We start from the raw sequence: 25,968 nt of genomic DNA, 5'->3' as shown, positions 1-25,968 counted from the left end.
TTCCTGGGTACCATGTCAAACACCATATGGAGCAAATAAAGCCGGAGCCGCAGCAGCAGCAGCAGAGGGAGGAGCTTCCTCGTTTACCCTCAAACTCAACATTACCGATCACATCCATCACAAACTCAAGTCCATCTAAACATTTACTCTCAAACTAAACTAGGCTCTCCCTTTATATCTATACAGAGAGATGAGTGTTTGTCCTGCTGAGATGCACATATTCCTCCAATCGGTCTACACAGTACTCGAGTTGTAAGAAAAATCAGGGGGGATGGTGGATTTTATCATATGGGGACAGATAATTTGTGCTGATTACAAATAATATAATATATTACAAATAATAGCACTGACCAAAACACCTGCAGAAATACTGCAGGAATGGCATAGCAGCAGTTAAATACAGCCTTCTGTAAGCTTTAAATCAAATACATCAAAACACAAAAATAAAAAACAGTTTTCTGAACTTATCAATATGACTCTGTCCTTCACAGGATAAGTAAAATGGATCACTGCAAAAACTCAAAATCTTAACAAGAATAATTGTCTTATTTCTAGTTAAAATGTCTCATTTTAGTAAAAAAAAATCTCATTACACTTAAAACAAGACTCATCACTGGAAAAAACAACAATTTTCACCTGTTTCAAGTAGATTTTCACTTGAAATAAGTAGAAAAATCTGCCAGTGGAACAAGATTTTTTTGCTTGTAATAAGAAGATAAATCTTGTCCCTCTGGCAGATTTTCCTACTTATTTCAAGTGAAAATTTACCTGAAACAGGTGAAAATTGTCACATTTTTCTGGTGTTATTTTTCTGGTGATGACTCTAAATGTTGAAATAGCAGTAAAACCACATTCATTGATGAAATGACATAAGGGATGGAAAGGGGGGATGATTTGGACTGTTTTTATTTCAGGGGGGATGCCATCCCCCCTCAACTCGAGTACTGGGTCTACAACGCAGCGTCCTTTTTGTGCTTTCAACCATTTACCAGAGGTGGAAAAAGTACTGAAAAATTGTAATTGAGTAAAAGTATCTTTACTTTGCTTAAATCATACTCAAAGTAAAAGTACTCATCTAAAAATTGACTCGAGTAAAAGTACAAAAGTACTTCATTTAAAATCGAATTTGAGTAAAAGTTACTTTCAGTTATTTAATGCAAAAAAAGGATGAGTCACGAATCAAATACAGCACAAGTTGTTTTAATTAACTTCGAGGCATATTATCCACACTTGTAAAAGTTCAGCTGAGCTCAGTAACATGATCCTTAGTAGTATTCAAGTATTCAAACACAAAATAAAATGCCCAATGCCCGCAGGATCCTGCTATTCACAATAAACCAAAAATAAAATACCCACAAGATTTTCATCATGAATGTTGTACTCAGTAACGTGAGGGGGTTCAAATGTAGCAAAGTAAAATACTTGGGTCAAAATGTACTCGAGTAAAAGTAAAAATTACATATTTCAAAAACTACTTAGAAAATTATAAATTACTCATAAGAAGTACTCAATTACAATAACGTGAGTAAATGTAATTTGTTACTTTCCACCCCTGCCATTTACATATGAAATACCATGATTTACTATTCAAATATAGACTTACACCTGCCCCAAAGGAGCCAGTCGTCTGCAGTGACCTTTTAGAGAGCTTGTGTTGTTTTACCAGTGGCTGTTTAATATTTGCAGTGACTTCTGCTGTATGATCTAGTTTCAGGTTGTGAAATATTTGACTTAATTGTTGCAGCTTTTCAAACAGAGTTAACTATTCTACAACAGTGAGACGACTCCTTTTTAAGTCAAACACATGAAACCCCAGACACAAATTCTTTTGATTTATTTTCTCTTTTTTACTTTGGAAAAGAGAAAGTTCCCAGTGACAGCAACACATTAATTTGTGGCCACAAGGAATCTGCTTTCCGTTGCTCTTCTTAGTAATATAATTCCCTTTCGCTCAATGGAAAAGTACTTTTACTCTCTGATGTCGACAGAAGGGAGATGCAAACTAAAATGAGTTTCTCTGATCAGGATGATGCATTGAAGCTGGTTGAAAAGGAGGACGTATAACCTGACACGGCCACTTTAACAGCCTCTTTTTCTTCAGTGATTTACATCCGATATAAATATCAAACAACTAAACCCGGTCTGAACTAAAGCAATGACAGGCACCGGAGCTGTATTTTCCATTTTTATTAGGATCAATTTACTGCATATAGAAAAAGAAATTTCTAAAATGTACAGATATCAGCTGTTTATTAACAATACAATCAATAAATAAAAACGTATAACTATAAACAAGAATGAACAAGAATTTGTGTCTTGTTTAATATATACACAGGTTAGCAGTTACGGACTGTGGAATGAGTCCTGGAGAAAATATGGGTCTAAATGACGTTTGATCAGCAGCACGTCTGAAAACCAGTCATCCTTTAAATGAACGGGGAGAACAGAGGAGGGCGAGCAGACCACAAACCAACTGTATGCAGGGTCACCATTTCAGTCTGATTGGACTTTTTAACCAAAACAAAACAAAAGCAAACATAAGCTGTGAAAGTCACGTGAAGTAGTCAGAAAGAGGGTTGGGTGGGGGTGGTCCTGTCAGTCCTCTGACAGCAGCCTGTGAAAGTGATCCTTCCTCTTTTTCAGCACCTCCTGAAAATCCTCCTGAAAAAACACAGCGGGAGATATTGAGACCGTTCCTGAAGCCGGAGCAGGAAAGACAGCGGGCAGATGTTGCTGCGGATAAGCAGCTGCTATACGCACAACTAAGTGCCTGGAAAAGCTCAAAAGAAATCATAGTTTGCACTAATAATCACTGTAAAACCTTGAAAGATATTAGAAAATATCTTCCACAGACTTATAATCACTCCTCTGATATATTTGATGCCACCTGTCCTGATCTTATAGCACATCTTATAGGTCATACTAATTGATCATTTGATTTCCCTTCTATCAGGGTGCTGAAAAGTCTACAGGACTGTCTCAGAAAATTAGAATATTGTGATAAAGTTCTTTATTTTCTGTAATGCAATTAAAAAAACAAAAATGTCATACATTCTGGATTCATTACAAATCAATTGAAATATTGCATGCCTTTTATTATTTTAATATTGCTGATTATGGCTTACAGTTTAAGATTAAGATTCCCAGAATATTCTAATTTGAGATAGGATATTTTAGTTTTCTTAAGCTGTAAGCCATGATCAGCAATATTAAAATAAAAGGCTTGCAATATTTCAGTTGATTTGTAATGAATCCAGAATGTATGACATTTTTGTAATTGCATTACAGAAAATCACAATATTCAAATTTTCTGAGACAGTCCTGTATACTTAAAGGCTAAATCATAACAAATATCCTCAATCATTCTTAAATGAATTGTTTCTTCTGTGCAATAGTTGAAAACCCCCAAATACTTTTGTGTGTGTATATATGTATAAAAACCATTTTTATTTCAACAGTTAACATTTTGATCCCACAGAACTTATTATAAGATGCAATAGGGCAGTAAAAGCAGACAGTCACAAATAAGTAGCACATTGCGTTTAAGATTGACATTTAGAATGTATACAAGTCTTGTTGATCTTTCCTGATCGGCTACAGTGTTTTTATGAATAATAAATATGTCAGATTCATGACACTTCTCAGTGTTAAAAAAATAAGCGGTTTTATACTTCATTAAAGCAACAATGGTTTTTCTATTAGTAAAGGGTCCATAATTTGAACGTGCCTTCCTTACAAATGCTGTATGTTACACATGCAATGTCACACCGTGACCACTTGGCGGCAGCAGAAACATGTTATATAAAAGAAAAAAAAAAATGATAATAATCGGGTGAAAATTTCCAGATGAGGAGAAGAATAAAAGCTGCAGCTGCACTATGTTCAACAGCTTTTTGCCAACGGCTTTTTTTTCCTGTTTGAGGCTGAGAAGGCTATGTAGAGTCATTGTTTAGATATTTTTCTCTGAAAACATCTTCTTGCTTTTGGAGAAAACTGGGAAATGGCAGCAGTGTATGAAAACTGTTGGAGTCAAACCGCTAAACGTGGAACTGAAACCAAATGGGAAAGATACTTACAGCATTAGCCAGTTTCTCCATGTAGGGGATCAACTTGTGCAGCTCTCTGTCCTCAGCCGCTCCAGACCAGCTCTTGATGGGTATCGTGTTCATTAGCTGCAAGACAGCGTAAACTAGGAGTTTGACAGAGCCCGTTTGAAGGGTAACAATTTAGGCACCCCAAAAAATAAAGTTTAATTTAGCAAACATCATGCTATACCAGTTTACATTGCAGTATTTTCATTTTCAAATCATTTAAGTACTTGAGGCTTTAGACGACTGCACCAAAGACAACTGAGAATTCAAAAGCAACAAGGTTTTCTTGTGGAATTTTCTTAAAAGTTAAGAAACAGAAGTTTAAAACTAAAACCCCCCGGTACTCACATGGTACGGATATGTGTGAGGCGCGTTGTCCAGAACCACCGTCTTTTTGGGATCTCTCCCGAGAATGCTGAGATCTTTGATGTAGTGTCCCAAAACACAGGCACAGTCATCCTGGTACAGACGATGTCTACAAGAATTAGAAAGAAGTCGTTCATTAAACACTTGAGGCCAAACTTATATTTTCTTTCTACAATCCTGACTGACAGTGAGGTATATTTTAAGCTGTAAAATATAAACACATGCAGAAGCAGTGTTCTGGGAGGCGTACCGAAACAGCTTTCTCTGGGGGTCCATGATCTCCAGTATCTTCTCAGCGTATTCTTTCTTTGCACATGTATAAACAAACAGCTGGAAAAAAAACAGACAAACTGTTACAGTTCAAGTCTGGGCATTGCATACATCCAAAAATCAAGGGGATACTACAACAAACCTCCTGAAAAGCAGACATAACTTGTCTAAAGCCAGCTATTAATCAACCAAACATTTTGATTTATTGTATTTTTCCCCCTTTATGTTTTCTCATCCAATTACACATACCTCATATATTTTTGCCATGGCCTGCAGAAACTCCTTTACATGTGGTCGTAGGATCATGTACACCTGTTTCGGGGAGGATGAAAGGAGAACTGCATCACTGAACATGTTATCCATTTCTTCATTTTTGTTTTGATCTTATAACTGAGCATTTTTGCAAATACTTGGTCTTATTCTTCAAAGATTTATATTATTACTATACTGTAGGGCTGTGCAATTAAATGATTTTAAATCTAAAATCGGATTTATTAATCAAGACGATGTTAAAAAAAAGGGAAAATCGGAAAATCGATTTTCCTTTTTTGCAGCTGGCTGCAATACAGACAGAGCTCGTCTAGTCATCTTTGTTTGGTCAAGAAAATTGTAAATGTCACTTTACTAAACTCAAGGAGGATTTACAGTATATTTCAATTGCACTTCATTCCCAATAGGGAAATGTGTTTGTTATTTTACTTTAAAAATAAAGACAAAATATTTGAAACAATTTATTCCATTGTTTTTTGTAGTTTTACCAAAAAAAAAATTTAGGTCGAAAATCGGGTTTTCAGAGAAAAAATGCTGTCATCTCTCAACCAGAGTAATTAAAGAATAGACTGTCTATTTCTGAGGGTATTTCCATTGCAAGGATGTTTTTGCATTGATGTGGAACTACATCTGTGTAGAGAAGGCTCTCGTTTCGCTCACGGTGACTGTAGCTCACATGGGGATTCTCTGCCAGCTACAGGTATCTAATATCCCTCACATCTGTCTGACTTTGAAAATGGGTCTCCAACAGGTTTCCCCGTGATTTTGAGTTATGCCAACATAATGATTGAGTGCTAACTAGTGTCCACCGATGGTTGTTGATTTGCTTCTGACCAGTCGGCGAACTCAATTACCGAGCGCTGTGAAAGCAGCTTAACCTGGTACTTATTCCTAATGGTCTTATGTTGACATCTAGTACTACGGTACTCCAAGGAACCATGGGGTTACTCTTGATGAAGGTCTGTCCTTAAATTCACAAATCGGCACGTCTTCTTTCACCATCATAATACATCCAAAATTTGAAGAAGTTGCAGTGTTGCAGAAAAACCATTTCCTGCATATGTTACTTAATATTCACTTTCTGCTACTAGATTTTAGACGCGTGTCCCAAAATTACCCTGACCAACCTCCAACTGATCCAAAATGCTGCACTGCGAGTCCTGATGAGGTTTAGCAGGAGATGTGTTTCTCTTAACTTCTCTATGTCGGTTTCCTGTGAAATCCAGGATTAGAATGGAGGCAGAGCCTTCAGCTGTCGGCCCTTCCCTTGTGGGACCAGCTTTCTGCTTGTGTTGGGGCTCAGACACCATCCCTCTCTTAGAAAGTAGACCTAAAACTTTCCTTTTTCATAAAGCTTTTAGTTAGGGCTGTCTCAGGATGTCCTAAGGTCATCCTTATTATGATCTTAGGACTTAGATAACACTCCTTTCCTCCTTTTCATGCATGTAGCTATATGCCATTAATACTTTATTACTGCCACTACCTTTGCGTATCTCCCTCTCCCTTTATGTATTTTTAAATTGATTTGCATTATTTGTATATTAATTTAATTGAACTGGATATGAATTTCAATGAAACAGCTCTGTAATACTAGTGGAATAATAACTGGATATAATTAAAGGGATTTTCATTGTGAGGCGGGATTACACAAATAAACTGCACTAAACGATCTCTGCTTTGCTCAGAGCTGAAGTTAAAACAGTTTGAAAAGTTTTTCATTTATGCATTCATATTAACCAAGTGGTCACCTTATACTGATGATCTTGGAAAGCTGCGTGAAAGGTGTAATCTGCTTCTTCAATCACATTCAAAGAACTGAACATCAAGGTCTCCTCCTGCAAGAACAGACAGTTACACTTAGTTGTTGTCTCTTCATCTTCCACAGCTGTTACCAATGACCATATACAGCTAGTGGCTCAGAGAAACTACATTTGCTGTCCACTCATAAGAGTTTGCAAACAAGTATGCAGTAGCATCGATTCTCACAAAGACATATATATATATCTAATGGTTTCATGCACCAAGATCTAGTCACAGTAAAGTGGGATATAGAAAGCGACACCTCCCATAAACAAACCAGCAAACAATATTTACATTAGATTTACCTCAGTTGTGCCTCTCATATTTGCAGACAAGCGTGGTATAAACAGATCTATTTTTTCCCTGATACTGATACTAGTTGATTCAAACAACCTATGTGCTAATCACGAAATAATAGTAGTAATAATAATAATAATAATAATAATGATGTTAATTTATCACATTTGACATTACTGTGACCCAACCTGCTGTGTAAAGTACAGTAAACAGAAAGCCGAAGGATGATTAAACTCACCAGGTCCACCACCAGCGTGGCCTCTGGAGTGCTCCTGGTCTTGGGTGGAATGTCTCTGAGACGGGGACGGGAATGCTGAGATTGTGACGGTATGTTCTTGATGAAGGCAAGTCTAAAATAGAAGATAGTGTATAGGAAGAAGAATTGCCAAGACAATTGTGTACAACATCAGGTTTCATAGATATACAGAAAAGAAGAAATAGAAGAAAATTTATGTTTCCGTTTCTTTAATTTCATTTATGAAATCTAAAGTGTTCCCATAATAAAATAACGATTGAAAACCTTTAGCTAGTCAACATCCACCTCCACTAGTGTCTGGGGAGGAGACGTCATCAGTAGCAGAAGAGAGAATCACACTTACGGATCAAAGACATCCTCGTCCTCATCTCCAGCCAGCAGGTCAATAGAACCATAACCAAATACACCTTGTTCTGGGCTCAGCAAAACACTGCTGCCAGTTCCTGGACACTTCATATCTGGAAAGAAAATCAGTTCATTAAAAGCATACCAAATAGATAACCTTCTATAACCCAGGTTTTAAAAATAATACATTTATATTACACTTTACATTTCCAGGTAAATGTCCAAGTGCTACAACAAAGTATCACTTGTGTGTGTTTGTGGGGTCGCAACCTGACAGAGTTGAGTATCATCACCGCAGCAATGGATAATGTGGCCCAGGGGGAGCAAATAGATGGTGAAAATGGTCGACCTGAGGACCAACCCCTGAGGAACGCCACAGGTGACAATGTGGAAGCCCAGTTTAGCATTCTCCAGAAAGTTTAATGAAGAGTTTTAAGCGGTCCAAAATGATGCTGTGATCCAAAGTTTTGAAGGCGGAGAGGCCCAGGAGGATGAGGTGCATAAAGAATCCTGACCAGAAGCCACCAGCAGATCATTAGTGACCTGGACCACGGTTTTCTCAGTGCTATGGCAAAATCTTGACTTTTCTGAACGTTTCACAAAGGCTGAAGGAGCACAACTGGTCCCCGGTCAGGGTAGTAACTACTTTCTCCAAAACCTCTGAGAGAAAGAGGAGGTTGGAAATGGGCAGGTGGTTAGCGAGAATCTCAGGGCATAGGGAGGGCTTCAAGAGATGACAATGGATTTAGCCAAGATTGCAGGGCGAGGGTTCAGTGGACAGGAGGATGAGATCCTCTACCCGTCTCTGTGTGAGAGGAGTAAAATCGGAGAAATGTCTTACAGGGCCCGAAGTGGTAAAAGATAACTAAAGGAAGAGAGAAAAGAATGTATGGTGTTGATTTTGGAGGTGAAAAAAGTGAGAAATGTATTGTACTAGTCCTTTGTATTATTATTGCATCTGTTGCTTAAGTAGGTAATTTATTGTTAAGAACAGTTGTTTTAAAATTGCCCATGTTATTGTTTGTGAATAATAAACATTAATACGGTGAATGCGCCCAAGTTATCGGGCATAAAGCTTCTGGTGCTCATGAAATTCCATGCAGTCAACCCCAACCATACTCACTGGTTTCACCAACACTGACATTATATTGGAAAAATATACTTTGAAATATTAATATATTAACTTGGAAATTGACAAACAAAACAAAAAACAGTCCATTTAATTCTTTAGGGTGACATTTTTGCCCGTCATGCCTTGAATTCAGTGCAGCAGTCAAGGGTACTTACTCTCTTTGCTGGGTGTAAGGAAACGGACTATGGGCGAATAGATGTTTCTGGCCGTTGCGTTAAGAGGAGTTGATACGTCAATCTCCGACAGCATCTGTTCTTGGCGCATTATAGGCCTTAGTGGAGTCTTGAAAGCCGATTCTAAACCAGAAGAAAACAATCAATCAATCATGGGAAAAAGGCAAACAACTAATAATCATAACGGTGGAATTTAGGAGCATTATGACTTTACCTCTAACAGAGATAAATGCCATTATTGTTAGAACTCTACCTGACTCACGGTCATCAACAGCAATTGCCCTCTTTCTTGCTCGCCCACGAGGCAGCTGCCGCCTCATCATGATGGGAACTTCATCATCCGAATGGTTATCCAAGGTCACTTCATCCTATACAGCGAAATATGGGTGGGTGAGGGTGGGGTGCAATAATAAATAAAATAAAAAACAACATAATACAGTTAATTACTGTCACTTGCTTTAATTATACCTGTATCAGTAAAAAAAATAATTTTGCTTTCAACTTTCACTCAAAAGTATGTCAATTTTGCTGGCTTAAATTGTTTATACAACATGCAAGGCAGAATGTAATGCCCTATAGTGACCTACTTTACTACGGCCACCTCACAGCTGGACTAATCCTCTCCCACTGGATCAATCTCTCAAGCCCAGCCAGCAGATCATGAACAGCAAATCTCACAACCCCAAACTGGGATGGAAAAATAGCAAAGTATCACAAGACAAAAGGTCTTATGATTGCAGACCAAGCTGCCATGAGATGTAAATGTTTTATACCCAAGAGTTGGTAAATGCAGATTGTCCCGTTGAAAATCAGGGGAGCGAGTTTACAGGTTTTTCTGTTTTTTCTAAACTAAACACTCCAGTCACTATTTTCTCCAAATAGATTTAATAAAACCATCCTAAAGACAGTACATTTCTACAGCGCCACCTACAGACGCGTGTACAACATCAGGTTTCATAGATATACAACACTTTGAAACATGCAGACTTATTACAGTTTGACATCTGACCAGGGTTCATGAGGCGTGTGAAACTTGCACCTTGGTCCACAATAAGATTTAATTTCATATAATTTAATCTTCAAGAAGGAAATTCCAAGTAAACAAAGTCAACATATTTGTATACCGCATACTATCCTGCACTGTCCCACTGAGCTGGCCTTTTGGCGGAGCTCAGCAAAGAAGAAAATGTGTTTTTCCCTTTCTTTAATTTCATTTATGAAATCTAAAGTGTTCCCATAAGAAAATAATGATTGAAAATCTTAAGCTAGTCAAAAAAAAAGCCCAAAATATATTAAAAGACACTTCACACCCTGGACACTCACTGTTTGAACTGCTGCCATCTGGGAAACGATACAGACTCATGAAAACAAGGACAAACAGACTCAAACACAGCTTTTATCCAACAGCAATAACCACTCTTAACAAAAACAGGAGCTAATGTGCAATAACAAAAAAATATTGTATGTTGATGAAAGTTCTTGTAATGTCCGTGTGTTGATCAATGTGTGGAGGGGTGAATGTGTCTATATATATATTTTTTTTTAATTTAATTATATCGATTTATTTTTCAGTTATTTTATTTTTATATGATGCACTGACTGGAGAGCACTTTTAATTTCGTTGTACATAGTGATAATGACAATAAAGATCTATCTATCAAAATAGTTTTTCTTCACCTCATAATTTTGATATGCGCTTTTACTGGAGGTGCAATTAAATAAAAATAGGTAAAAAAAAAAAAAAAAAAGTTGCCAAAGTCATTACCCTGTTGATCTTATAATCCGAGGTGTCAAGTAACAAAGTACAAATACTTCGTTACCTTACTTAAGTAGAAATTTTGGTTATCTTTACTTCACTGGAGTAATTATTTTTCAGGCGACTTTTTACTTTTACTCCTTACATTTTCTCGCAATTATCTGCACTTTTTACTCCTTACATTTTAAAAAACAGCCTCGTTACTCTTTTTCATTTCGGCCTTTAAAAAAAACTATCCAGTTATATTGCTCCATCCGGATAGAGTGAATTTGGTTGTGGTTATGGCTCAGATGTTCTTGTCCAGTTTTGTTCTTACATCCGTTGCCCTCAGATTCCTGCAACTAAACTTGGATGTACATTCCAATAAACGTTAGGATAAAAGATAACATGCCTCTGAAGTTTGACTTTTTGCACCATTACAATACTTATAGGCAACTCATATCTTCTGCTCTCTGAAACACATGTTAATGCTCAATAGTACACATATATGGTTCTTTAATATATTTGCATTATACTAAGATACATTCATTTTCAATGGCTTTTGTCCTTAATGGCTTTTTCCCCCCTCACATTACTTTTACTTTTATACTTTAAGTAGTTTTGAAACCAGTACTTTTATACTTTTACTTGAGTAAAAAACTTGAGATGATACTTTAACTTCTACAGGAGTATTTTTAAACTCTAGTATCTATACTTCTACCTGAGTAATGAATGCGAATACTTTTGACTACTCTGCTTATAATGAATAAAACAATCCTAAAGACAGCAAGTTGCTACAGCGACGCCTACAGACGCGTTTTAAAAATGATATTTTTTGAATCAATCGCGCGGATGTCCCAACAAAAACTGAACTATGTGACTTTCACGGGGGGAAAGGTCTGCTGCAACACTTTGTCCATGTAAAGTGTAACCTTCCCCAAAGATCCAGCAGCAGAAGCAGAAGCCTCTCGTCCAGATGCTGCTGGACGACCACAACAACCACAACAACAGCAGCAGCTACAGCCTGATTTATGGTTCCGCGTTAATCGACGCAGAACGGTGTACGTCGCCGCGTACCCTACGGCGTAGGCTCTGCGTCGGTGTAACGCGGGACCATAAATCAGCCTTAACTGCAGTTAGCAGCAGCGCCACTCATTTGAACCGGGCAGGTTAGCTTCATTAGCTCACCTTTACAACACCAAGCGATTACAAGCCGTGCCATTTATCTTAATAAGTTATTCACTTATTTATTTGACTAATACCACTAAGTTTGTCGATGATGGTCACTTGAAACACAAAGTTAGCATCATAACTTGTTACCTTCGGTTGCTGCGGGCTCTCAGTCTCGGAGCCCGACAGGCGCGTCCGTCTCGGTGTGTTCTTGTTGCAGCGAGGCCGGAGGTTCCTCGGTGTCCCCGCAGCAGCAGAGGTGGTTTTTCGAGACCTAAGTCTCATTTTTGTCTTGTTCTGATGGGACTTTGCAGCATTTAAAACGCAGACTCCCGTTACTGCTGTACCGTCCGTGCGGGTCTGCTCATTTCCTCCCACCCCGCTCTCTTCTCTACACAGTTGTTTGGTGGAGATAACTCCGCCCACCTCAACCAACCGCGCGTCTTCTCGAATCACGGAACGTGTTTAAATGCACTGGGGTGCGTCTGGTTCGTCGCTGCTGGACAGCTCGAGCGGGCGGTGCGTTCAACGTGACACGCAGCCATAGGTCACGTTTCTTTTTTTTCTTCTTTATTGAACACAATAAAACAACATAGAACAGTAATTAAACATCTTCTCGTAAGGATGATGAATTAATGAATTAATGAATTAATTAATGAATTAATTTATGAATGAATGAAGTGTCTTTATTTCGAAAAGTACAAGTTATTTTTCAAAACAAAATGAAAAAAGTAAAATAAACATTGCTTTTGCCGAAAAGGTGTAGGCTACCTTTTTTCTCTTGTGATCAGCTTAAATCAGAAACATTGGCATTAATCCGTGGAAACAAACAATGCATAAAGAAGACAAAAATAAATAAGACAAAATATAAAATGGACATTTCACATTCTAAAATTGATAATACACTTTATAGTTATAGTGTTTTATATTTATTTACAATATTTTCTTTAAACATTTTCTTAAACTTGTAGATAGAACTGCACATTTTTAGGTCGTTGTCACAACTATTTCATATTTCTCTTGCCTTAATTGATGTACATCTTTTTTTTAATATTTGTTCTTGCTGTCGTCATCTCAAACATGAGTTTCCTCCTCAGATCATAGCGGGTTTCTTTAATTTGGAACAAATCCTGAATGCAGTTTGGAAGCAGTTTCTGCTGCTTCCAAACTGCCATGATAGTATACTTAGTAAACATAATATGAGATGCTGTCAAATATAGAACTATATAGAAAAACAATTAACTATATATTGAAATAAAAGACAAAAAGGGGTTTTTATAAAGTGCAAACTATAAAAGTATCACAGTTTTTAAAATTAGGCAAACAAAAGTGCCAAAAAGAGGAGCAAGGACTGAGGCATGCATCAAAAAAGCAGAAAACAAGATATATCGTCACAGATCTTTTTAGCCATTTTGCTGGAGTCTATTTTTCTTAGGGATAAAAAGAATAATTTAAAATAATTTAAAAACCACTTAAAGGAGGGTTTGCTTTTCCTCCACTTACTACAATGAATATGATATTTACCCATGAGAATAACTATATGTATTATGTCAGATACATTCGACTTCAAGTTATCTATATAGAAAAAAATATGAGAGATATGTCCTCTATTCTAAGTACTAACCAGTTTCTTAATTCTAACCAGAAGTTTCTGGACACAGGAAAAACATATGTTCTAAAGTTTCATCTGCTAGCCACAGGTCACGTTGTGGGCTGTATTCATGTGTGGCACGATACATCTGGGTTAGCACAGAAACAATGTTGCGCTATGTTTTTAATTTGCAAACATGTAAAAAAAACAAAAGCACAACTAATTACAGTAGATTTCCACAACATCTCTCACTGAGAAATAAATGTTGGGAGATATTAATAGAAAGAATAGAATCTAAATAGAATAAGCTTTATTGGCCAAATATGAACATGCCAGACAGGGAATTTGTTTTTTTCGCTCACTGAACCCAGATTTAAATAGTTACAAACAGTAATAGACAAAAGGCTCTTATTAACATATATAAAAGTTAAAAGTGAAATGTGCAGCAGTATGAGGTAGACATGGTTATTGAAAGGTGCATTGTTACAGCATATGATTGTGGTTATTATTATTATTATTATTATTATTATTGCACAGTGATTGATTTCTCTGAGGCTCTATGAGTGATCAGAGTTCATAAGAGCAACAGCTTGGGGGAAGAAACTGTCTGTGTCTGGAGGTTTTGGCTACAGAGCTCTGTAGCGCCGTCCAGAGGGGAGGAGTTCAAACAGACTGTCCTGGGTGTGAGGGGTCTGCAGAGTAATAATAAATAAAATAGTCTACCAACCAGAAAGAGATGTCTGTGCAAATAAATATTTTATATATGTTAAATGTTGCTTTGTTGTAATCCTGCTTTCTGCAGGATTACAGCAGATAGAAGAAATATTTTCTTTTGGTTCTTTTTGCTAATCATATTTCATAGGTAACACTATTGGGCCATAACAACCTTATAAATGATTTTGATAAAAATGTACAATATGTAAAATCGTACACCCAAGCTTTAAGACATCTTGAAAAGAATATGCTCATAACAATGGTGACCACTGTAGTTTTGATAAAAGATTAATGTTGATTGATTAAGCCGAAATACCAGTGTCAGCCTCAAGTCTTGTGAATGTGCTGAGTTTTAGAAAGTTAGACACCCCACCATAATATTGCTTTCACCATGTTTAGCCACATAACAGATGGTTATGTTTGATCCTATTATGGTTGTTTTTCAACTGTTCAAAGAAAATCCTAATCTGGTAGTGACCAAATGCTCATAGACAACTGTATACGTTCTTGATTAGATCCATTAAAGTTATTTTTCACAGAACAACTCCAGTCAACTTGCAGATATGATCAAATAAAGGTAGGTTGCTTTAGAGCAGTGTTTCCCAACCCCGGTCCTCGGGTCAGACTGTCCTGCATGTTGTATATGTATCCCTGTTTCCCTACAAGGAGCTGTGTCATGAAGAGAGTTGTACAGACCTTGATGACAAGCTGGAGATGACTGTTCATCTGAATCAGGTGTGCTGAAGCAGGGTAGCATCTAAGACACGCAGGACAGGGTTGGGAAACACTGCTTTAGAGCTCTATCGACTATTCTGTCGCTGTGTTGTTTTTGCACCATCTTTGTATGAGGAAGGAGGTAAATCCATTGTGAGTAAGAAATGAATCACTGAAAACTGGAAATGGTCTTAAAACTGCAGAGAACCCTCAACATTTCAATTCACAGCTGAGCTTCTTGGACTTTTTTCTTTTCCAATAAATTGCCGCTTCATGCTTCAACTATAATATTTTTAAAAGTGAAGCTTTTTTTTTTTCTTAACAGCAGATTTATCTGACCGTAAATGTATACACTATACATAATTATGAATAAGCACAGATAGGAGTACATCATTTTTGTTTTGGACTCATTTTGTTGTAAATTAAATGTTGGCTTCTCTGTCGCTCCCATCATTGCTAAGGGGATCATTAATGCTCTGTAATCCTGAGGGACTGGTGCTCAGAGAGGCCCGCCTTTCACCTGAACACAACCACGATAGCCCATTGTCCCCTCCCACCCTTAATAGGGTTTGATGGTTTATACAAACTACCCTGTCCTTTGTTCTTGTACTTGCTGACTCTATCCATTGTTGTCGTTTTATCTATATGTTGTAAAGTGTCCTAGGGTTTCATGAAAGGCACTTATAAATAAAATGTATTATTATTATTATTACCTAATTATGAGCATATAGAATGCTTGATTTAAAAACCCATCGGTAACATCTAGATGACACCTGAACTCTTGACCTCTACAGTGAGGGGGATGGAACTGCTTGGTTGTGCAGTTGAAGGCATTTAATTGGTTTGGCTCCACTCGTTCCCTCGGAGAAAAGGATCACTGCAAATCAATATGCTGAAACATTTCCATCCCGGAGTGGTCTCTTCCAGAATGACAACACTCCCATTCACAGGACATAAGGGGTCGCTGAATCAATTCATCATCATAAAAGTGATGTGAATTATAAGCAGAGAACCTCATAGTCTTTAAAATCCAGTGGAACACCTGTGGGACAGATGGGAAATAACTCTCCAACACTACAAGCATCAAAATATTTACAGACGTGGACAAATCTATTCTTACCCTCCATTAGGTAAAAAAAAAATCCACAACATTCCCTGAAATAACTGGAAACTGACAAAGGTAAAGAGAAATAATAATTTACTGAAAACTGACTGATGGAAATTAAACACTGCTTTTGAATTGCGCTTCAACAGAATAATTAAAAACAACAACTAATCAAACGTGCCTGAACAAATTAGTCGACACGCTAAGCAAATGTCCATGTCTGTAATGAGATCTTCAGAGGATCGGCGTTCTCCTCCTCCAGCAGAGCTCCACACACTTGCAGGAGTAAAGCAAAGCTGTTTTAAAACAGTGGTTTTCAGACTGCACTTGATCACCCAACGCCGATTCTGTGGTTAATAAAAATACAGGACAAGCTAAAAGATCCTGTCCCATGAGACCGCAAATGACACTAAAAACCGTGGCTTCATTTAGGAAAGATGATATTTTATTAATTTCAGATTCAAAATAAAAGTATTCACACAAACACATCTTGAGTAAATAGACAAGAATCTAGAAGGAAAAAGGTGAGAAATTCCTCACCTTTCAGGAAAAAAAAACAAAACGAAAAAAAAACAAAACAGTTGCATTCCCCCGCTGCCACTTCAATGATACCGTGGTTACCGGGAAACATCCCATTCATCAAAAACTTTTATCAATTATAGAAAAAGAGAAAGCACACCTTAAGATACCAGACAGAAAAAACTCCAAAAAAAACAAAAACAACAGACATGCGGTACTAACAGTGGTACGAGAAGCAGTACTTGTACTTGCTTGAAGTACTAGTAGTAGTTAGCTGTTGAGCTGGAGGTTCCCTGTTGTTGGTGCTCAAATCAAATGAACAGCAGAAGTGTTACAAATGTGTAACAAAGACAAGAGGAGAAGGCAGAGGGAGCCATCCTGGTGTTGGAAATGAAACTCAAAAGAAGATATCTGAGCTGAGGATGTTTCCCCATCCAGCAGAGTTAAAAGTACAGCTGACTCACAGCGTTCACTCTGGTCTGGTACCCTGAAGTTCATTTCACACCCAGATGCCCGTCCTCGTGCCCTCTCCCGCTGAACAGTAACTTGAGCCCTCACCGGGTTAAATGCATCAAACTGGAGGTAGAGGTAGATTTTCCTGAGAAGTTGTAAGACACAAGAGACACGCCTTGTTTCCGTTCTGAATATTCAAAGACATCTAAAGTTCACACACGCACGCACATACACACAAACGCACGCACAAAACACATGCTTCCCTAAAATAATCACATTATCATCATCATCATCATCATCATATTCATAAATCTGCTCTAGAAGTAATCTCTGTGTGCCTCAGTTGCTAAAAGGATGTCAACAAAAAGCAAAGAAATAGCAAAAACAAACAATATAAACACAATATAATCCATAGCCCTAAAAAGCCACAATTCAGAAATAATCTATTTAATGAATCTTAGCAATACAGGTTAATTCATACAATTGTCACAGCAGAAGGCATCTTGTTATTTTTCTCATTGTTGATTTCCCTGCCCACAGTCCACTTGTTGGAAGTCAAGTCAGTGATAAAGTCCAGTCAAAGCCCTGAACCCACATCCACCTCGACCCGTAAAAGTTCCAGCTGAATGTCCATGTCGGTAGCATGTGGGTAGCATGTGGGAACAGGGGTCCACAATTCTTTTTCCATGCAAGACGCCCTGATCCAGGTAAGATCTGTACAAGGTTGTTTTATCTACAGCTCTTGTGGGATAATATAAAGCAGCAATATTTCAAAAGGTTGTGATGTTCTTACATGAAGGTCTGACAAGGAGCGTGCAAGCCAGTCGCAAGAAGACCGAGGTTTTGTGCTGATATTATTAAAGTGGTCGGAAAATTGAACTTCAAGACAAACAAAATGCACATTGCTAAGTGTTTGTTCCAGTCTGTTCAACAGCATCAAGCGAGCAGACTTTAGAAATCAATCCAAGCTTTTCATAAAAAAAAGGTCTTGAGTGAGCATCCTATCAAATGTTTGTGAGTGTGAACTAATTCAGAGTTCAGACAAAAATAAAAGAAAAGAAAACAAATACCAGTCAGAACCACAATTTGATTTTACAAAACTCAGAACAAGCGCAGGCTTTCTAGCAGGTGCTACATGGTTAAGACAAATCATTTTCATATCAGGTATTAGCTGCCTCTGATGTGGAGGCTCCTGCTTCATCACAGCTTCAGAAACATGAGAACGACAGAGTTCATTATTTCTGACCATTTGTTTAATTCCTTTTTTTCCTTTCTAAAAAAAATTACTGGTTAATTTGAATGCTTTAAAGAGCTACCAGTTTGTCCAGTTTGAGGAGTATTAGTGTTTCGTGACCATCTGAACGCCGATTCTGGGGCTTTTATAGTAAAAACAAAATCTTAAAAATAAAAATAAAAATTGGGAGAATACAGAGATACACTACGAGTATTTTTAACTGAGGTGAATGTGATATTTGACGCGTTCGGAGTCCAATGTGTTCCCATTTAGGAAACCTAAACTTATTGTGCACCATATAAAATCCTTCCACTGGGGGGCGCTCTTAACATAGATGTTCAAGCTCCAAAAGGAGCCTGTCATTGTCCTTGCATAACTAAAATGGTTTTCTAATAAAAGGTGGATGTCATATTTAGCTGATATCTGATTGTCTGTGGTTGTTACAATCTCTTTCCGTCTTTGCGAGCCAACATCAACATCAAAATGGTGAGGTTTTCCTGCATGAACTCAAGTCTGCAGCAGGATTCTCTGTTGTGGCTATTGCGAAGCAATCTGTCAAAGCTTTATTCCTTGAGGTAGAAACGAGGCTTGGTTTTCGTTGAAGGGATGTCGAGAGTGTTAAGAGGTATACAGTGTTGCCTTAATGTCCCGTGATTGTCGCTACCACACGATTAAAAAGAAAACATGCCAACCTTTCCTGAAAACGCTGCCATGGACAGAAAGAGAGAAGAGCTGCAGTACCTCCACTGTTCAAATGCAAATATCTCACAGAAGCACTCAATAGATATACAATAAACATGGATTGGCTGGAGGGGGGCAGGTGCTTGAACGTTGCCTTGGGGGCCAAGAGGTCAGAGGGTCAAATCTAAAAAAGCAATGTTGATCCTTTAGATCTGGATTGATTGAATTTAGTTTTCTCCAACCGCCATCCCCCAACAAACCTATACCCATTCAGCTGCATCGCGTCTTTATTTGATTGTCGGCCATTACGAGCAGCTCTGACACCTGCAGCTCAGAGGTCAGAGGAAAAACACTGGCCTTTCTGTAAGCCATCACTCCAACATAAAACCATCCTTCTCCATCAGAAAATGTGTGATCTGCTTTTACCGAGGAGCCTGGGAGGAAAGGATGTGCCAGTCACTCCCAAGTCATTTTTACCTGGTGTTTAGTTGAGAACTTTACTGTATTCCTGTGGTGCAGCACTGTATGCAAACAACACCATGACCACAGAAACCATTACGTCAAACAAGCAATGAACCTGCATCAAAATGTCATTATTAAAATGTAATCTGGAAAGCTAGGATTAGCTGTTAAAAACTATAAATTCACCACTTCTGGTTTCCTATCTGAGTGCTACAAAACCTTGAGAATAGAGCTTGTGTCACCATATAAATAATACAAGTGCTAAATACTTAAATTATAATGGACAGTGGAGTCGAAAACTGGATAAAACTCTGTCAGAGCCAAACTCTCCTTCTCTGTGGCCTCGGAGTGCGCTGAAATGTGGACTTCAAATGGATAAGTTACCTTTAAATCACGTCATGAATATATTAAATTAAATATTAATTTTTAAAACTTACAAATGTGATCAGACATACAACAGATTTAGGGGGAAAAAAAGCAGCATATTTAGTTTGTAAATGCTACATTTTCCCATCAGTGTGGCCAGATCACGGTGTAACAGCAGTCGAGGGGGTTTTTGTCATTATGATATAAAACCTTGGATTTCAACACAACTGGTTTCAGGAGCCGCTTCGCTTTCAAATGTCAATATCTTTTAGAACTTAAAATAAATATGCGCCCAACCACTTTCCTCTTCTGTTCTGCGGTACAACAAAGCCCCTGCTGTCCAATCCTCCTTCCAGCTCATTTACTGATGTACTTCATTTAAAAGCAACATTCTGATGACAGCATGGCCCTTAACTGAGTACAAAGAGTTGGCCTACTTTTTTTAAAAGTGACCAGTGTTTGTGCTGCAGCTGGTGGTGATTTCCCACCAAGAAGCGAGGCTAGAATCAAAGCCATGACAGTCATATGGTGATATTTGACTGGAACAGTAAAAACTGATTAGACGGAGGTACTGCTCGCTCTCTGGTCATCTCAAGCTGTGTTTAGGGCCTCAGAACAGATCCCGTGGTCAAAGCCTGATTTATTTCCTTCTTAATGTTTTGCTGGAACCAAGCTGTTTGGCATAGCTATGGATTTAACTTTTTTTTTTTTTTTGGGGGGGGGGGGGGGGGGGGGGGGGGGTAGTAACAATCTTTAACAGGCAAAAGTCCAGAGGGGTAACACAGGTTAAAGTTCAAAAAGCTCAATGATTGATCTACTTCAAAATGCAGAGACACAGCTACTTATGAAGTGACGTGGTGTCTCCTCTGCCATAAATCAAACTGGAGAGCTTGCACAAACACAAAGACACGAGCAAACACGGCCACAGCTACGGTTACCGCTCAGCTCATTATTTAAAGGCCCAACTGAGCCACAGCTGCAGCGTCCCGGGATTACAACACATTCTTTGCTAGATCTTTAATGGGGTGACGCACTGGTCTTGAGGAGACCCAGTCCACGTCACAGGACGAGATAAGAAGCACTTGGATCAGAAGAAGCACTACATCATGCAAAAACACGAAGCTGCACAAAAAAAATTAAAAGCATCTGTAATCTATTATACAAAAAAAAAAAAAAGTAAAGACTCGAGCTGAAATACCTGTCGGCTTTCTTCTGAGGCCAAGATTGTATCTCCTGACACCTGATTGTCCATGTGAGCATCTCCACAGTAAAAGATTTAGTGGACACTCAACTCCTGTGAATTTAATACAGGAAATCACTACATTTCTGATTGAAGAGCTTTTATCCACAAATTCATGCATGCATCTGATCTAACGATAAGACCAGGTCAGAGAGAAGAAAAACTGATCTTTCCACAGAGAATGATTTGGAAAATGCAATGCTCTGCCCAGTGTAACAGAAGACGGCAGGCAATTCTACAAAGCGAAGAAGAAACCTGAGAACAACCATGAAAACTTGTGTTATACTCATTAGTAAGAACCCTAAACAGTGTATTTAGCTCATTTTACTACCAGCACAAGTGACCTTACTCCTACAGAAAGCCATTGTGAACACTAATCTTGACAATCTACCGCTGAAATTGGCATAGATATGTCTTGAACTGGCCTTATGTCAACAAACAGGAGTGGATTTCAGATTTAAATTAGCCACCTGTCTGGAAGAACAAACACAACAAATTAAACAGCTATGTGTAGAAGCCTACCAATTTAAGTCTGCGCGGGATCAATAATGCACCTAATGTACTATAGGTGATTAAAGCCCCTCTGCAGATCCTTCGGATTCACAGGAGACCCAATGCCACTGATACGACGCATATCTCATTACACAACCAGAGCGCAGACCTGTGCAAGATTTGTTCTCCCACGCCGGGATCCAAAATGGCTGCCATGTGAATAAGGTTATCTGGTTTTACACAAAATGAGGTCACAACCGTACGTTGTTATATGCCCTGAAGAACAAACACATACCTTTAAAGCTTTTCTGATTACAAATAGAGGATATTCACACTTCTCTCTTTTTTTAATAGAATTCTAAATATATATTCTTCCTGCAACGAGAGGATAGTTAAAGAATTAATCATTAAAACACAATAAAGAGAATAACAATAATGATAATGACAATGAAACGTTAAAATAAAAATCTCTCCTAAAGGAAAAAAATAAAACATCATTGTCAGTCAGTAGCTGTGTTTGTGTGTGTAAACAATGCTTCAGCCTTCCTAGTTATTACCTTCTCTGTTGTTCTCCGATAATCTGTACAATTATGCAGAAATAAATAATTCACAGGTTGTGCATACGTATTAGTTAAGCATATACTGGCTCTCAGTTGGGGTATTTGTTTTCAAAATCCTTTTGGCGATGAAGAACAAAAGAGGTGAGTTTGTGAGAGAAAACCTGAGAATAGTGTACTTCAAGTGAGCTGAATTTCAGTTTGTCTTTCTATGATGATGGTTCTTCTCTTTTTTGGCATACGTGATGTAGAAAAATGAGGTTGCTTTTTGGCTTTTCTTAGCGTGGTATTAAAAAAAAATGGAAAGGCTATGAGTTTATTAAGACAAAAGGTTGCTGGAGGTTGAGGTAGGTGTGATCTGCTGCTGCTGCTGCTGCTGCTGCTGCTGCGGAGCAACACGACTGCTGACGGGCTTGTTGGGCAGGGACGACGCAGACACACCGGATGAGGCCGAGCCTGCTGCTGCCTGGGCAAAAAGAACGCCTGGACAGAGAGAGATGCAAGAAGACAAACATTTCACCAAAAAAAAAAAAACTATTACATTTTTCTACACAGAAATACTTCTAAAAGTCAATGAAAAGATAGATTTACACATGACTTTTAGTAAATTTATGCACAAATGAGCAGCCAGGAGATGGATGCTGTAGCATTAAGATTTCAGCTAAACAGACTCTGTTTAAAAGGTAAAGAAAAATACTTTCAGCATCTAGAACTTTCCGCACGTGAAGGTTGACAATTAGTACTAAAAAATACATTAAAAAGTGAGTAAACATTTATAAAGTCATCTTTATGCTAACGTGCAGCCCCACAGCTATAAATGGCTGTAACATCAAGCACCAACACTATGGTTTATTTTGTACCTTTATTTATATTATGTTGAAATCCAGAAGTTCAATTTGGAGCACGCACATTTGGTTTACTTTGTATATTTTTATGGTTTATTGGTGCGGCGAGCCATGTCTGAGGGGACGTCGGAGACTCCAGGATGCAGCTGCCAGAAATTAAAGCGATTGGGACTGTACCAAGGGCAGCTACATCATGGGGGGGAAATCATGGGTTGTTTGTGTAAATATTCACTATAATTTAAGTTCATTAGTCTAATTTTATATTTAGGAATTAAGTTAGAGCAACTGCCATCCCCACTGTTTGTTTAGATTTGTGTAGGTTATTTGTTAACAATGTTTAGTGATTTACCCCGGTGTGTCATTGGTCTCATCAGCCAGTATTTAAGTTCCTTGTATGTGTTTGTTCAGTTTGGTTTTGTTTCAGTGTGGTGGCTGTTTTTGTTTAGTTGCTTTATTTTTGATCTATTTTTACTGTACTGAATGTTCTTTCTGTATAAAGAACATATAAATATACATATATATATATATATATATATATATATATATATATATATATATATATATGTATATTTATATATTTTTTCTTTTGTTAATTATTATTTATTTATATGTTGTCAGCACAATTAAGAAATATAACGAAAAAAGAGTGTATGTGTGTGTATGTATGTATGTATGTGTACTTGTATGTTTGTGTGTATATGTATATTATGTACGTACAGTGTGTGTGTGTGTGTGTGTGTGTGTGTGTGTGTGTGTGTGTGTGTGTGTGTGTGTGTGTGTGTGTGTGTGTGTGTATGTATATATTTATATATAATTAAGAAAAGAGTAATGTAAAAATAAGAAGGACATAAATAAATATTGTTAATATTTTATGAGGAGGGGGCGGGATTAAATAAGTTATACTTCTTCCCACCCCTTTTCGGACATGCAAGTGAAATTACTGTGCTGTTTTTTTTGTTTTATGCTGTTTTTTTGTTTTATTTTGTTTTGTTTTGTAAAATTGTCTTGATCGGCCATTTTGTATTATTATTTCTGTTTTACTTGTTCATATTTACGTTATATATAATTTGCATGTTCGGAATAAATCACTAACTAACTAACTAAAAAAAAAGTGTTTTGGGATGGTTTAGTTTAGTTTAGTTTAGTTTGCGACTTGGCAGTTGCTAATATACCCTTCTTGTATTGGACAATTTTGATGTTTAAATCATGAAAGGGTAGCATATAAACATCTTTTTTGGGGAGGAGGGGGGGTCCATACATAAAGAAGGAAGTAAGTATTGAGCTGTACATGCTGTGCACTAACAGGTACTCACCAGTGTACACTACTCCATTGAGCTCCACTGACATACTGATACTGTTTGTGCCGTTGGTGGTGAGGTTCAGAGCCGAGTCTTGCCTGCCATCTGTCAGGAAGACAATATGCATACACAAATATGTATAGTTCATTTTTTTCCCCCACAACACACGTTATTGGAAACACAAGTTAAGAAAAGTTTTCTTAGGGCGTATGGGAATTCTTCAAAAATGTCCATAATGTACATTTCTGTGAAGTCACCTGCATGATCACTTACTGAGAAACAGGTTGCATGTTCCATCAGATAGACAGTAACTGAGAGAAACCCTGCTATAAGATCAAAGAGTCTGCTTGCAGAAGGGAATCTCCACGAAGACAATGCACGTGTATTGGATGTATGTATGCACACTGCCTCTATAAGCTAAACATATAGGCCTGCTGTGAGTGACTTCCTCACTTCTTGGTGCTGTGGTTTGTGGTGAGATGGCAAGAATGTATTGTGATACTAACTGCAGCACAGAAAAAATAAGATATGATACCCAGATCACACAGCCAACAGAAAAGTGCACAGTTAACAGCCATGACCATAGTGGCTGTGGTGTAGCACGACATTATCACTACAGGCTGCATTGATGGCAAAATAAAATTAACATGTCTGACTGGATTCAAAGGCTAAAGGACTGAGCAGGGTGACGTTTGAAAATAATTTGAGCTTATTATTTGAGTCTTACATATACCTCAAAGTCCAGAAGAAATCAGATTACACCGATTAATTATTTAAAGTTTGAGACCATAAATATGGATTACCAAAAGCTTTACAACACCGCCCCATGAACTCCTTTTAAAATCCATTGACTTGCTACCTTTGGGCAATGTGCCAGTGTCATTCATTACCAGGAGTTACATTTTAATTTTCACATATTGATGTCTGTTGAACCAAATGACCCTAATCCTCTCTGCTACGACCCGGCCGTCATGTTGATGGAAAAATGAGAGGGCAACTTTCATCAATGTGACGGATTAAAACAACCAAATACATTTAAAAATTATGATTTCGACTTTTTGTCAACACTGGGCTGCTGATTTTGATGAGGTAAAATTCATATGATGAATCAGCGTCATTACATTTTATAAATCTCACAAAATTTAGAGCTTTGGATGCAAAAAAGCCAATTTACTTATGATATATATTTTCTATAAGATAAAACAGGAAAGTACATAGTTCAGCTTTTGTGAAAACATTAAAAACGCATCTGACTGGTGGCGTTGTTTGTCTCATGTCGGCTGAAAGTAGTTTTAGTTAGTTAGTGATTTATTTCGAACATGCAAATTATATATAAAGTAAATATGAACAAGTAAAACAGAAATAATAATACAAAATGGCCGATCAAGACAATTTTACAAAACAAAACAAAAAAGTATCAGACACTTGACTTTTAGGGTTTTCTACCTTGATTGCTGATGCGGATGTTCATCGGTAACTGAGCGGTCATGGCCAGCAGGTTGTGTTGCAGAGCTCTCTGCAACAGTCTGTGTTGCTCCTCGGCCGGCAGCGCCATCTTCTTCTCCGGAGGCTCGCCGGCCTCCAGTTTGTCCCTCAGCTGCTCCAGCGCTGCTACCTGAGCCGCCATGGCAGCCTGGGCAGCCGCCGCCTGAACAGCAGCCACTGAGTGACCCGCCAAAGCTGCCGCTGGAAGACGAGCCATGCCGACTCCTGGATGGGGTTGGCCTCCCTCTTCTTCAAGGAAAACCAGGGGAACTTAAGTTAAATAAACTCATGAAGAACCACAAACCAA

General features: G+C 37.9%; 2 protein-coding genes across 3 annotated transcripts in view; both read right to left on the bottom strand.

The window, feature by feature from the left end:
- Positions 1-2,172: 2,172 nt before the first annotated feature.
- ctdspl3 (CTD (carboxy-terminal domain, RNA polymerase II, polypeptide A) small phosphatase like 3) lies at positions 2,173-12,317 on the bottom strand. 2 transcript variants are annotated; one of them, XM_061738556.1, is made up of 11 exons: positions 12,056-12,317; positions 9,263-9,368; positions 8,983-9,123; positions 7,694-7,808; positions 7,333-7,444; positions 6,746-6,832; positions 4,977-5,039; positions 4,708-4,787; positions 4,440-4,566; positions 4,077-4,172; positions 2,173-2,661 (listed from the first exon to the last, which is right to left on the bottom strand). In XM_061738556.1, exons 1-11 carry the CDS (start codon positions 12,188-12,190, stop codon positions 2,596-2,598), a joined length of 1,128 nt encoding a protein of 375 aa, XP_061594540.1. In that variant the 5' UTR covers positions 12,191-12,317; the 3' UTR covers positions 2,173-2,595. The 2 variants fall into 2 exon arrangements, with proteins under 2 accessions (XP_061594540.1, XP_061594539.1); XM_061738555.1 differs by having other exon boundaries at positions 9,254-9,368; positions 12,056-12,316.
- An 8,155-nt stretch (positions 12,318-20,472) lies between these two features.
- arid3a (AT-rich interactive domain 3A) overlaps positions 20,473-25,968 on the bottom strand; it is a 45,303-nt gene continuing 39,807 nt past the window's right edge. The window contains exons 7-9 of the mRNA XM_061738554.1: positions 25,623-25,910; positions 24,192-24,281; positions 20,473-22,516 (exon numbers count right to left, since the gene is read on the bottom strand). Coding sequence (XP_061594538.1) covers positions 22,353-22,516; positions 24,192-24,281; positions 25,623-25,910 — 542 coding nt within the window. The 3' untranslated portion in view covers positions 20,473-22,352. The remainder of the gene's footprint in view (positions 22,517-24,191; positions 24,282-25,622; positions 25,911-25,968) is intronic.

The sequence above is a fragment of the Cololabis saira genome, chromosome 13 (genome assembly GCF_033807715.1).
Source record: "Cololabis saira isolate AMF1-May2022 chromosome 13, fColSai1.1, whole genome shotgun sequence".
In the NCBI taxonomy this organism is placed as follows: domain Eukaryota; kingdom Metazoa; phylum Chordata; class Actinopteri; order Beloniformes; family Belonidae; genus Cololabis; species Cololabis saira.
Note: the sequence above shows the minus strand (reverse complement) of the source record. Positions and strands in the feature narration are given on the sequence as shown.